This window comes from Eulemur rufifrons, chromosome 21 (assembly GCF_041146395.1).
Source record: "Eulemur rufifrons isolate Redbay chromosome 21, OSU_ERuf_1, whole genome shotgun sequence".
In the NCBI taxonomy this organism is placed as follows: domain Eukaryota; kingdom Metazoa; phylum Chordata; class Mammalia; order Primates; family Lemuridae; genus Eulemur; species Eulemur rufifrons.
In genome coordinates, this window is record NC_091003.1 from 8305217 (window position 1) to 8318467 (window position 13251).

At 55.4% G+C, this 13251-nt stretch overlaps 1 protein-coding gene across 1 annotated transcript in view; it reads left to right on the forward strand.

The window, feature by feature from the left end:
* Positions 1-5965: 5965 nt before the first annotated feature.
* Positions 5966-13251, forward strand: part of DTX1 (deltex E3 ubiquitin ligase 1) — a 33868-nt gene continuing 26582 nt past the window's right edge. Inside the window, exons 1-2 of the mRNA XM_069497164.1 lie at positions 5966-6175; positions 6647-7657. Coding sequence (XP_069353265.1) covers positions 7399-7657 — 259 coding nt within the window. The 5' untranslated portion in view covers positions 5966-6175; positions 6647-7398. The remainder of the gene's footprint in view (positions 6176-6646; positions 7658-13251) is intronic.

A 13251-nucleotide genomic window follows, 5' to 3' on the forward strand; every position in this document is an offset into this window, starting at 1 on the left:
GGCTCTCTTCCTGGCTTGCAGACGGCCGTCTTCTTGATGTGTCCTCACATGGCTTTTCTGCATTGCCTGTGTGCAGAAAGAGAGAGACAGAGAGAAAGAGAGAGAGAGAGAGAGTTCTGTCTCTTCTTATAAGGCCACCAATTCTATCATATTAGGACCCCATCCTTATGACCTCATTTAATCTTACCTCCTAAAAGCCCTGTTTACAAGTACAGTCACACTGAGGGTTAAGGATTCAACATATGAATTGGGGGTGGGGTACATAATTCAGTCTGTAGCTCACCTGATCCAGCGACCTCACTTTTGGGTATATACCCAAAAGAATTGAAAACAGAGTCTTGAAGAGATATTTGTACACCCTTGTTCATGACAGCACTATTCACGATGGCCAAAAGGTAGAAGCAACTCAAGTGTCCGTTGATGGATGAACACATAGATGAAATATGGTATATACATACAGTGGAATGTGATTCAGCCTTAGGAAGGGAATTCTGACACCTGCTCCAACTTGGATGAATTTTGAGGACATTATGCTAAGTGAAATAAGCCAGTCACAAAAAGACAGATACTACATGATTCCACTTATATGAGGCACTAGAGCAGTCAAATTCACAGACACAGAAAGCAGAACGGTGGGTGCGAGGGGCTGGGGAGAGGGGGAAATGGGGAGTTATTGTTTAATATGGACAGAGTTTCAGTTTTGCAAGATGAAAAAGTTCTGGAGATCAGTTGTGCAATACTGTGAATACACTTAACACTTAGTAAACTTAAAAAGGATTAAGATTGGCTGGGCGAGGTGGCTCACGCCTGTCATCTTAGCACTCTGGGAGGCTGATGTGGGAGGATTGCTTGAGGTCAGGAGTTCGAAACCAACCTGAGCAAGAGCGAAACCCCATCTCTACTAAAAATAAAAAAATTAGCTGGGTGTTGTGGCACACCTGTAGTCCCAGCTACTGGGGAGACTGAGGCAGGAGGATGGCTTGAGCCCAGGAATTGGAAGTTGGAGTGAGCTATGATGACACCACTGCGCTCTACCCGGGGTGATAGAGCGAGACTATCTCAAGAAAGAATATTAAGATGGTAAGTTTTATGCTATGCATTTTTACCACAATAAAAACATTAAAAATAAATAAAAATAAATTACCTGGAAATCCCTCCAGCATTAGAACAATAAGCCAATTGACCACCAGGGGGCGCTCTGCACCCACATTCCCGTTTCATTTCGCAGCTCCCAGCGCCCCCCCCAGCTGGCGACTTCTAGAGGGGAAAAAAGGACCCGGTGCTGGAGAAAAATGAGGGTTCCTCTCTCCTGTCCGCCCCCCGACCCCTTCCCCAGACGGAAGCTTGCTCTGCGTAAGCAAGCGAGCGCGCACACACACATAGACACCTTCCCGCACTCCCCCGCGTGAGCCCCAAACTGCACCAAACTTCTGCCACGTCCCCAGGCCTCGCCGTTTTGAGCCTGGTTCTTTCTCTGGGTCCCTTCCCTCTGTTCTAGAGACACAGCGAGTCTAGGGTCGGGTGCCCCCGCCTTGCCTGGATGCCTGCAGGCCTCCTAGATCCAGGGGCTGGGGAAGAAGGGAGAGGGGACAAGGACTCACCCACCCACGTCAGGAAGAGAAAAACCGAAGTCCAGGAAGGCAAAGGGACACCGCGATGGAACCAGGCCAGAGTCTTCGTATCTCAGGGCTGAAAACTTCCCGGTCAGCCAGATCTGGGGCTTTCAGGCTCAGCTGCTTACTGTGAACATCATAACCCCCTGGGCCTCAGTTACCCCATCTGTAACATCTCTAATAATGCCTGTCGGGGTTGTTGGGAGGATTGAAAGAGCTTAATAAAGTGCCTGATCCTATAAAGTGCCTGGTGAATGGGCTAACTGCTATCCCACGCCCCTTACGGGATGCTGGCCAGAGTCCCCTCCTGTCCCCCAGCAGTTTTCTGCTATTAATACACAGGCACCCTCTGTCCAGTTGCACTTTCCCTTAGGAAACCTCTCCTGAAGCAACCTGCACCGTGATCTTCCGGCCACAGGGTCAGTGATGTAACCAGGTAGGACTCACTGGGTGACAAGTAATAGAAACCCGATTAAGCCACCTCAGGGAAACCGGGGTGTCGCATGGAATCCGAGGAAAAGTTGAACAGCTAATTGCTGAGAAGAGCAGATTCGGGATCTGGCCCCCTCGGGGAACCCAGGAATATCCTCCCTGTCCTCCCCCCGCCCCACGTCTCTCTCTCCCCCACCCTAAGCCTGCTTCACACGTGCCTACACCCACTTCCTCCAGCCTGCTGACCTCCCTGCCACTCCTGGAGCATGCCAACCACCCTTCCACCTCAGGGCCTTTGCACGTGCTGTGCCTTCCGCCTGGCACACTTTCCCTCAGATCTCCTCTCTTCAAGTCTTGGCTCCGATGTCACCTCAGTGGCACCTTCCCTGACCAGCCGATTAAAGTTGGAATGGCACCCCCCCCCCAGCATAATATAGCCCCTCCCTACTTTCTTGCTTTTTTTTTCTTTAACCTTGGTCCCCCACAAAAAATAAGTTAATCATAATCCTTGGTGCATAACACTCTCATCAGCTTGTAATTAGTTAATTTTAAGAATGTAACAAACACCTGTGAAACCACCGCCCAAAACCAAAGCTAGGATCTTGACAATGGCTTACATCCGGCCATATGGTCCCCCAGGCCCCAGAATCACACTTCCCCAATGTACTCCTCATCCTGAATCTCGTATTTATTCTTCCCGTGTTTCCTTTTCATACAGTTTATTATCACATATGTGTGTCTATAATTTTAGTTGCCTCTAACTTTATAAAAAAGGAATCATGTTTATGTATCGGGACATTTTTCACTGAATATTCTATTTCAGATCCATCCATAACTGTGGTGTGTGGCTATAAAGTCCCTTCATTTTGAGTGCCGTGTAATATTTCATGGTGGAAATTAAACCGCCGTTTATTCGTTTGCTCTCCCGCAGATGGGCATTTGGGTCGTTTCCCAGTTTGGGCCGCTGAGAACAGAGCTGCTATAAACATCCTTCTACGTGGCTCCTGTTGCAGATGGGCAAGAATTTCTCTGCAGTGCAAACCTCAGAGCAGAATTGATGGACCACAGGGTAGGTACGTGCTTAACTGATAAAGCCAGACTGTTTTCCAACATGGTTGTACCACGTCACATCCCCACGAGTAATGTCTAAGGGGGCTTTATTTTTCTGCACAGCAGTTACATTTTGTGATGCACTATTTATTTGACTTATGTATTTGTTTGCTATGTGTCTGCCCCCCTCTAGAATGTCAGCTCCAAGAGAGCAAGGATTTCTATGTCTTTTGTTCCCCATCGTATCCTCAGAGCCTAGAACAGTGTCTGGTACATGGTAGGTGCCCAGTAAACACTGTCTGATTGAATGAATAAGTGGATGGCTCTAAATGGGCCCTGAGAGCTCCCAACATCACATATTACCAGCCCAACAACTTAGAGATGGGCTGACTCAACCCTCTCAGTTTCAATCCCTCAAATCCAGGAAAAGGACCATTGTCCAAAAACTACTGATACCTGAACCACCCCCCACACACACACACCCCAGGCCAACTACAACAATTTCTGAGGGTGGAGCTTGGACGTGGGCAGTTTTTAAGCACTCCACGGATCCTCACGTGCACCCAGGGTGAGACCCAGCCCTCCCGGGTGGGCGATTCTTCTCACCCAGAAATGCCCAGGCCCCGCTCAACTCCTGCTGAATGTGAGTTTCAGGGCAACGCCCAGGAATCTGTGATCACCTGGCCCCACGCCCACACCTGTCCATTCTCAGCGGTCACCCCGTCTCCTTTGTGTTGCTCTGACATACCCAGCCCTCTCCCACCTCCCTGTTCCCTCTGCCCTAAACCTTCTTCCTTCCACCTGGCTTAGCCATATGAAGACCTGTGGATCCTTCAGGGAATGGTTGAAACATCACCCTGACTCCTTAGCCCAGATAGGACTCCTCAGCTGGCTGCCATCCATGAGTCGCTCAATAAACACAGAGGGAGCACGGTGTTGTGGGAGGTACAAAAGAATTTGGGACTCAAATCCCAGCTCTGCAACTTACTCCCTGTGGGAACTTGAGCAAGCCACTCAACCTCTCTGAGCTTCAGGAGTTTCCCCCCTGCCCCCCGCGTGTGTAAAACGAGGACAATATTACCTACTTTGTGAGGCAATTGTGAAGAGTAGTATTATGTAAGTGCTTGGCACATACTAGACACTCAATAAATGACACCCTTATGTAATGAGCACCAGCCACACCACACCGAGATAGACACAACACAGTCCCTGACCTCACGGATGTCTCACTCTAGCAGGGACAGGTTTCACTTAAGAGGCTAATTGTGATACAAGGTGTCCTGTCAAAGTCTGGGCAAAGAACATGGAGGAAGATGGGGTGAATTCTGGAGAGGCTTCCTGGAGGAGGTGATATTTACTCCGACCTTAAATAGCATTAGACAGGAAGGCCAGAGACTTAGGTTCTTCCTTCCAATTTGCTGCTAAATCCTCAAGTGACCTTGAGCCAATCTCTTCCCCACTCTGGGGTCCCCAGATCCATTTCTGTAACAAAGTTGTCGAGCATCAGCTCTGAATCTTTTTGGTCACAGCCAAAAAGAGAAGAATCTGCTAGAAGCTAGAGCCCTTCTTCCCAGAAAAATGGAGACATGCAAGGTTGCCTGTACTGGGGGAGCGGCCCTTCATGGACCCCCAGAAAGCCATCGGTGAACCCTCAGCTGAAGCCCCAGAGCCCAGTGATGCTGTTGGAGTGTTGTCACGCAGACGTGGCCCTGCCCTCGCACACGGCCTCTCTCTCTAGTCTGCCGCAGGTGAAAGCAAACAAAATCACTGACCCAGTCTGGAAAAGTCCAGCCAGCACCGGGCTGCAGGACAGAGCAGGGGGAGCCTGGGGAGGGGAGGTCACTCCAGCTGGCCCAGGAGCCAGAGTTCGGTTCTGGGAAAGCGCCCCTGAGCAGCGTGTCCTGACCTCATCTAGCTTATCGCCATCTGCCCTCCGCAGAGGAGCGTGGGCCACTCTGGGCAGGCTCCCAGACAGGCGCTGACCCCCGTCTGCCTCCCGGGCTGGCGTTCCCGGACGCACCCTCCATCTCCCTAATCTAAACACCAGCAAGCCCTGTGTGGTCCAACCCTCTCCCAGCTGATGTGTGTCCTCAGCTGCGCCCAGCTAGTCAGAGGGAGGGACTGACCGTCTCATTAACACTTAAACTGCTGCCGCCACCAGCCAATGCTCACCCAACATTTATTGAGCACCTATTGTTTGCAGGTGGCTGTGAACGAGAGGGCAGAGGGCCTACCCTTCCCTTCCAGCGAGATCTCTGCCTCCTGGCACAGGTCCCCTCTCCTGGCCAGGAGGCAGGATGCTGTTCCCATCCGTCACCTGGAACAGGTGGGTACTTTGGGGAAAGCAGGCTCGGGCCCACTAACTCAGTACTGGCAGGAGAATCAGATCTGGATTGGCGTCTGGCCTGCCCTGAGCTTCATGCTCCTGGGCCTGTTTCTTACTCTCTCTGGGCCTCAGTCTTCTCATCTGTGCACTGGGTCCCGACTGTAGCCCCTTCCCACCCGCACAAGTAGCGAGAGCACAACAGGAGGCTGGCCCAGACTGTCTTCCTCTAGACAGTCTCTGGATCTTAGTCACCCAAGCAAGCATTTATTGAGCACCAATTGTGTGCCAGGCCCTGGACTGGGCGACTGGTATGCAGAGATGACATCGATGCAAGCAGGTGACCCCTAAACACCGGACTCTCTGCCTCACACCCTGCTCGGGCTGGGGGGGCCTCCTGGGGTCCCAGGCGGGCCTAGCGGAGGGTTTGAGGCGCCGGGGACTCGCGTGTCAGCGCCGGCGGCGCTCAGGGCCGCGATCTGTCTCCTCCCCTTCCTCCTCCCCCGCCCCCTCCCCTCCCTCCCGAGCGCCGCCGCGGCCGCCTCCCACCCGCGGGATCCCGGCGTCCGTCCGCGGCTCCTGCGTCGCCCGTCGGCGGGGTGGTGTGTCCGCGCGCGGAAAGCCCGGCGTGGCGGCCGCGGGCCCGCAGGGACAGGGCGCGGAGGCGGGACCGCGGCTCCCTCCACTCCGGGGGGAGCCCGGGAGGCGGCGGTGCCGGAGCGCGAGCCGGAGACGGAGCCAGCGCAGAGGGGAGGCGGTGAGCACGCGGGGTGCTGGGGGACCCCACCCCCGGCTCCCGCGGGGGGCCGGCTCCGGGAGGGCTGGGCTGGGCGAGGGGCTGTTACCCCAGGGCGGGAGGCGGTGACGATCGAGCTCCTGGCTTCGTCCCCTCGGTGACGCGACCCCCTCGGGGCCCTGGGCCGCGCCCGCAGCGCCCTCATCCCCGCATCCCCCCGCACCCCGCATCCCCAGGGCAGGGCGCGGGCCCGGGGGAGGGGAACGCTGGGGAGCTGAGGAGGGAGCCCCTGGGGAGTCTCGGAAACCGCGCCCCCGGCCCCAGCCCTCCCTTCGGGCCTGCCCCAGGGGAACGCGGGCGGGGCGACCCCCGACGCCCCCTTGCTGCCCCCATCGGGTCCCCATTGTTCTCAGCGACGCTCTCCCGGGAAGGGGGAGGGGGTGCTTGCGCTCTCCTCTTAAAGGGCCCTCTCCCCCTCTTGTTTCCCGGCAGGTCGCGAGCACGAGTGGGGTGGGGCGTGCCCACGGGCCCCCGCCCCCCTCGTCCCCCTCGTCCGCCCGCCCAGCTCCGGAGCCGCAGCCCAGGGGCGCCGGCCGGGGGTCCGCGCCGCAACCCTGCCCCGTGCGCTCTGCGGCCACCCGGGGCCTTCCAGGACACGGCGGAGAGGTAGCAAGGGGGACAAGGACGCCCCCTTCTGCAGCAGCTGCGGTGGGGTTGGGGGCGCCTGGACCCGAGGCCAGACGAGCAGCCCCACTGAAGCCAGGCGCAGGGTCTGGGACGCCACTGGGAGCGCAGAGGGCTGGCTGAGCGCTGCAGGAGCAGCAGGCTGGGCCGGGCCTCCTGGGTGACAGGCTCTGCGTGGCCGGGAAGAAGGACCGGAGCCCAGCAGGGAAGAGGCTGGACCTAGAGCAGGGGCAGCGGCCTCACTCCTTTACCTGAGCCCGCTGAGGGGCCAAGGAATTTAAGGCCCTGTTTCCTCCATCCTAAGAAAGACACTTGCTTTCCAGGGCAGCGCCCTTTTTATCCGAGACAGCCGTCTGGGGAAGGGGTCCCTGGAGCTTGGGTCCCCATCCCACATTCCTTTGACTGGGGCCTCTAGGCCCCAGAGAGGCCCCGAAGTTAGAAAGGAGGCCAGGCAATCCTTGCCGCCCTCCTGGGGAGAGAGGAAGTTGCTGCCTGCCCCCGGCCCAGGAGGAGCTGGGCCCTCGACAGCGGAGGACCTGGCCCCCGAGGCAACGGCGGCCATGTCACGGCCAGGCCAGGGCGGGATGGTGCCCGTGAACGGTCTGGGCTTCCCGCCGCAGAACGTGGCCCGAGTGGTGGTGTGGGAGTGGCTGAACGAGCACAGCCGCTGGCGGCCCTACACGGCCACCGTGTGCCACCACATTGAGAACGTGCTCAAGGAGGACGCCCGAGGCTCCGTGGTCCTGGGGCAGGTGGACGCGCAGCTGGTGCCCTACATCATCGACCTGCAGTCCATGCACCAGTTTCGCCAGGACACAGGTGAGCGGACTCCTACCCGCCCCACCCCACCCGCCGGGCCAGGCCAGGCTGCCACCATGGTTCAGGGCAGGATGCTGAACTCCCAGCATCCCTGACCAGGGGTCCGGCACTGCAGGAAGGCCGCATCTGCCGGTGCAGCCTCCCTTCCGCACCGCCACACCCCCCAGAAAAAAAGGACAATCCTGCCTAGTCCAGTTTAAGACCTGGATTCCAATGCAGCCTCTTATATTAATTGTAGGACCTTGGGCAAGTTGAATCATCTCTCTGAGCCTCAGTTTCCTGATCTGCAAAATGGATAGATCAATATCTCTTACCGCTGTCTGAAAAGTAAATAAAATTGTGCTCACTGAGCACAGAACCTGGAAGAGTATAAGTACTCAGTTAAATTGCAGAATAAGGATTTTACATGCACTTCCTCGTTTGATTTTTCTTCCACCAATCACAGGCAGTAAGTCTTATTATTGTTTTACTATTAGTAGTTCCATTTTACAGATAAAGAAACTGAGTCTCATGGGAGCTGAATGATTTAAACTCAGAGCTGGGACTTGAATTGAGGCAGCTGATTCCAGAGCCAAAGCTCTTAACCAGTGTCTGATACTGGCTCTAAGTGGTGGTCATTGCGGGGTGGAGGGTGTGGGTGGTGTTGATGGTGGGGGAGGGGTGATGGAGGAAATAAGGTTGGTGGTTGTGCTGTCAGTGGTAGTACTGATGGTGGCAGGGTCATGGTGACAACCGAGACGATGATGGCGGTGTGCCAGTGTTGGCGGTGGTGGTGTTGGTAGCATTGATTGTGGAATTCATTGATGCTGGTGATGTTGATGGTTGTATTGGTGGCGATGATGGAAAGAGTGATGTCGGTGGCAGTCTCGGTGGCCATACGGTGTGGGTGGTGTTGGTGATTGTATCGGTACTGTGATGGTGCTGTCGGTGCTGGTGTTGGTGGAGATGTGACAGGTGATAATGGTGATAAAATGGTGAGGTCCCACTCCCAGGCCCACTCTCTTGTGTTCTGGAGATCTGCCGGTATTGTGGAGCCATCTCCCTGAGTCGCTGCCCGGGGGTCTCAGTGACAAGCTAGGTGGGCGTTGGGGAGTGATAAGGCCCTGCCCCATGGATGCTGCCAAAGAATCCAGGCCAAGTTTGACCCCCACGGACCAGCTGGTGGAGTTTGGGGAAGTTCCCGTGACTCTCTGGGTGACAGAACTGCACGTAACACCCCTGGGGACAGTACAGTGCTTTTCTTCTCTCTAGAGCTGTGTCGTCTAATAGTGTAGCCACTAACTGCATGTGCCTATTTAAATTTACATCAATTAAAATTAAGTAAAATTTAAAATCTAATTCTTCAGTCGCACTAGCCACACTTCAAGTGCTCAATAGCCACACGCGTCTCGTGGCTTCCTTGCAGGACAGCGTAGATCCAATTGCATCATCGAAGGAAGTTCTAGAGACTGTGCCGTTCTAGAACATTGCTTGGTACCTGCACAGCGCTCACCAAGCCTTGAAACACAGGCAAATTCATACCAAATGGCTTACTGATGTTACATTTTAGTACATCTGTGTTTCCATGACTCTAGGCCTTGCCCACAGTCGCCAGCGGTGCCAGTCATTCATGCGTCCCGTCGTATGCTTGCTCTATCCGTTGTGTCAGATTCTGCGCTAAGCACTAGAGTACAGCAAGGAGTGAGTAGGGTCCTTGGTACAGGTCTGCACCGAAGGTCTTGGTGTGTCAGGGAGCAAGAAAACAGGGAGTTACACGGAGCATCATTGCAGGTCTGAGAGGCTGGAACTCAGGGGAGGCTGGCCTGAGGAAGTGATGTTTGACCAGAGCATCCCAGGCAGAGGGAGCAGCCAGTGCAAAGGTCCTGGGGTGGGAAGGAGCAGAGTGTATTCAAGTCCATCATGTTTAGAGTTCAGTGAACCCTAAAGATGGTGCAAGATAAGACTGAGCAAGGACCAGGCATTCAGGCCTGGACAGCCGTGAGAAGGACTTTGAATTTGATCCTGGGAGCAGCGGAATTCGTCAGCTATTCCTTGTGCCTGTCCTCCCTGAGGGGCCCTGAGGCCTGGATGGAAAGTGTGAGGTGTTGGGTGTCACCTGCTCCATTCTCTCTGTTTCAACCTGGAGGTGGAGGGCAGAGGTCTGAGAGCAGAAAGGGCGGGCTTTCTCCTTGCTGTGGGGTCAGAGCTAATGCTGGGTGTGGAAATTTTCCAGGACCCTTGGTAGGGGGTTGGGGTGGTCCTTAGGAGCAGGGATAGACCCTCCCTAGGCCACCAAGTTGGCAATTTTGCCTTTGATCCTCCTCCCCTTTGGGGGCCCCTTTTCTATTCCCGGCACCCCTACTTGGGTTTCTGAGTCCCCAGACCCCAAACTCCCTCTGTCCCCCTTACCCTCAATAGCACCGCTTTTCTGTTTCAGCCTCACTGGGTCCCCCAGAAGTTCAGCTCCAGTCACTCCCCCACATCCCTCCCCTGAGCTGTTCACGCCACACCTGCCCCTGTTTGCGGGAAAAGGGAAAAAACCCACTCATTCCTCAACAGGCTCCTGGGAGCCTGCCGAGACCCCCACCACGCCAATGAGGGAGGAAGGCCTAGAAACCTCAGAGGGGCTGGCAGGGGCCCTAGGATGCCCGGAATCCCACTGGAGCGAGGGGCAAGATGCCTCCCTGCCAGACATGTTACAGTTTGCACCCCGACCTTACCCAGGAGTAAAACAATGTCAAGAAAGTACATCTTGTCCTCGTTGTTAATGGTCTGGGGAAAAGCCAGGACCAGCAAGGAGCAGACCTGAGTGCCAGGCAGGTGAGGTGTCCTCACCGCTCCAGGTCTCAGTTTCCACATCTATGAAATGGGTGAGAGCCTCGCATCTCTAACAGGATTGTTGGATTAATAAAGAGAATTCAGCCAATTTTACCCCACAAATGTCAACTAATCACCCACTCTGCACATAGCATGTGTTCGCCGTTGTGGATGTGAGAGAGACAAGTATGAGATCCTACATCTTGTAAAGATTATGTTACACACATACGCACACAAACCAATATAAAACTGTAAAACCCAAAACTTGTGTGTATGTGCTGAAATGAACACAATCCTCCCCCTAGATTTTCTAATTATAAACTTCTTGATATTTTCATTGAAGCCACACTTTAATTTGGGGGGGAAAGTTGCTCTGACTTTGCTAGTACCCCAGCACAGGAGCTGGTAGGCTTTTTCTGACAGGGTCAGATAACTATTTTAAGCTTTGTGGGACCTACAGTCCCTGTTGTAACGACTCAACTCTGTCATCGTTGTGTGAGAGCAGCTATAGACAATATGTAAATGAATGAGTGTGGTGTGTTCTAATCAAACTATTAATAGTTCAACTTCTGGACACAGATATTTGAATTTCATATCATTTGCACGGGTCATGAAATGTTTTTCTTCTTTTTTCAACCATTTAAAAATGTCAAAACCGTTCTTAGTTCCTGAGCTGCACAGAAGCAGGCGGCGGGTGAATTTGGCCCGTGGGCTGCGGTTCCCCGCCCCCTGCCCTCCCGTGTTCTTAACCTGCCGTGGGGTAAGACGGTGCCGGTGCCACGGAACGCCCCGCGTGGTTTGTATACACCTCATGGTGTGTGCCCAGGGGCAGTTACGTGTGCACACACACCACACACACAGCACCAGCCTGCTTGGACACCACTGACCCACAGGCACCCTGTCCACGGTGGCAGGAAGCCCAGGTGTCAGGCTGAGCCCGGGAGGAGAGTGTTTGTTCAGCCACTGCTCTCTCACCTCTCCCCTGCTGGGCTGTTTTCTCTGCTCGCCATGGGGGGTGAGGCTCCCTTTGAAGCCCTCTGGGTCCGAAGCCCACAGTCCGGACTGGAAACTGGAGCCCCCCACGTGGAGGCTGAATGCGGTGACCCTGGGCCAGATGATGTCCGTTAGATCATGAGATCGCTAACAGTGGTGTCCCAGGCAGAGGGCTGCAGGGCAGAGCCGGAGGTGGGCCAGGGACGGTGGCTCACTCGCTTGACAGAGTGTTCTTCCTGTGGGGTCATGTCCTCAGTTTGTCCCAGAGCTTCCTTCATCTTCCTCTGTCTCCAGCCGTCCCTTCCACAGACAAACCAAGAGGGAAAAACCTGGGCTGAGAGTTCTGCCCAGATGGGCCCAGGAGCCAGCAGGGTCTTGGGGTGAGGGGTTTGGCTGTGACCAGCAGTGGGGGAAAGGTTTGGGAACAGCTTTCTGCCCCTGGTGGGGGGGAAACAACTTTCCTGGGGGTCACCATCATCCCCTGCCATTGGGGCAGTGGCCTCCGAGGGCCACACCCAGACCCTGGATTTTCTACCTGGTCCCCACAGCTGGACAGAGGTGTGACTCATGCACTTCCCCGGCAATTCCCAGATTGCTCGCTGGCCCCATGTGGCTGGGAGCAGGCAGGGGGCCCCTGTCTGACTGGTGTCTCCCATGTTCCTCTCTTTTGGTGGCCTTCTGCCCATTCTGTAGATGGGACAGCTGAGGCCAAGAGAGGCCAGACTGGGGACCGTCCACAAATGCTGTGCCCGAGGCTCCAGGCACGGCTGTGTCTGGCGCTCCGGAGCTGTCAGGCTGGAGTAACAGGTGGCAGCTGGTTTCAGTATTTCCCAGGCCTACATCCCTCCCTGCAGAGCTGTGGCTTCACTCAGCCCTGGTCCCCTCCCTTAGGGGAAGGCCCTATCTGAGGACACTTGGGCTGTGGGAGACCGAGTAGGGCCACCCAGAGGGGAGGAGCAGCCCCCAGGATTTAGGGAAAGCACCTCTAGAAGTTAGACTCCGGATGGGGACACCGAAGCCCAGGGAGGGTGAGTGACTTGCCCAAGGTCACACCGCCCATCACTCCCAAGCTAGAACCTAGGCCTCCCACACAGGCCTCAAGGATAGAGAGCAAGGTGACATTCGTTGCCAGGGCTGAAAGCATCTCCTCCCCCTTCTCTCTCTGTTGGGGCTTGTTGCCAGGGTCTGAACCAAGAATGGGGCAGCCTGTGCTACCCCAGAGGCCTAGGGGGCCCGTCTCCCTGGTTGCAGGACCCCTTGGGACCCTCTCCCAGCCAGTCTGGGAGGCCCCAGGGGCTGGGCCTGATGCCAGGGACAAGAAGGATTGTGGGGGGGGAGGAGTCCCTCTCGTGGTGGCAGCAGGTCCAGCCAATCCATCCGTGTCTCCCGCGACCACCCGTCACACTGCCCGCATGCCCACCACCGCACGCCTGCCTGTGGCCCCTGGCTGCTTGTCTGGCTCCAGGAGCCTCTGTTTATACCTTAACTGCATCACCGTTTTTATTGGATGGTCACTGGTGCCTGCTCAGGATCAGACCCTGGGCTGGATCCTGGGGACTGGGTGAGAAAGACAGAATTAATCCGGAGTCTAATCCATCAATTTCAAATCAATTTCAGAGTCTAGTGGAGATAAAGGCAAACTGATCTCACGGGAATAGCATGTGAACCCTCTGACTCAGGAGGCCAACAGATACGGAGCTGAATTCCAGCTTGGCCCCTGGCTGGCTGTGTGACTGTGGGCGAGCCCCTTAACCTCTCTGAGCTTGTTTCCTCCTCTGTCAAATGGGGGTGAGAGGACTGTCGTG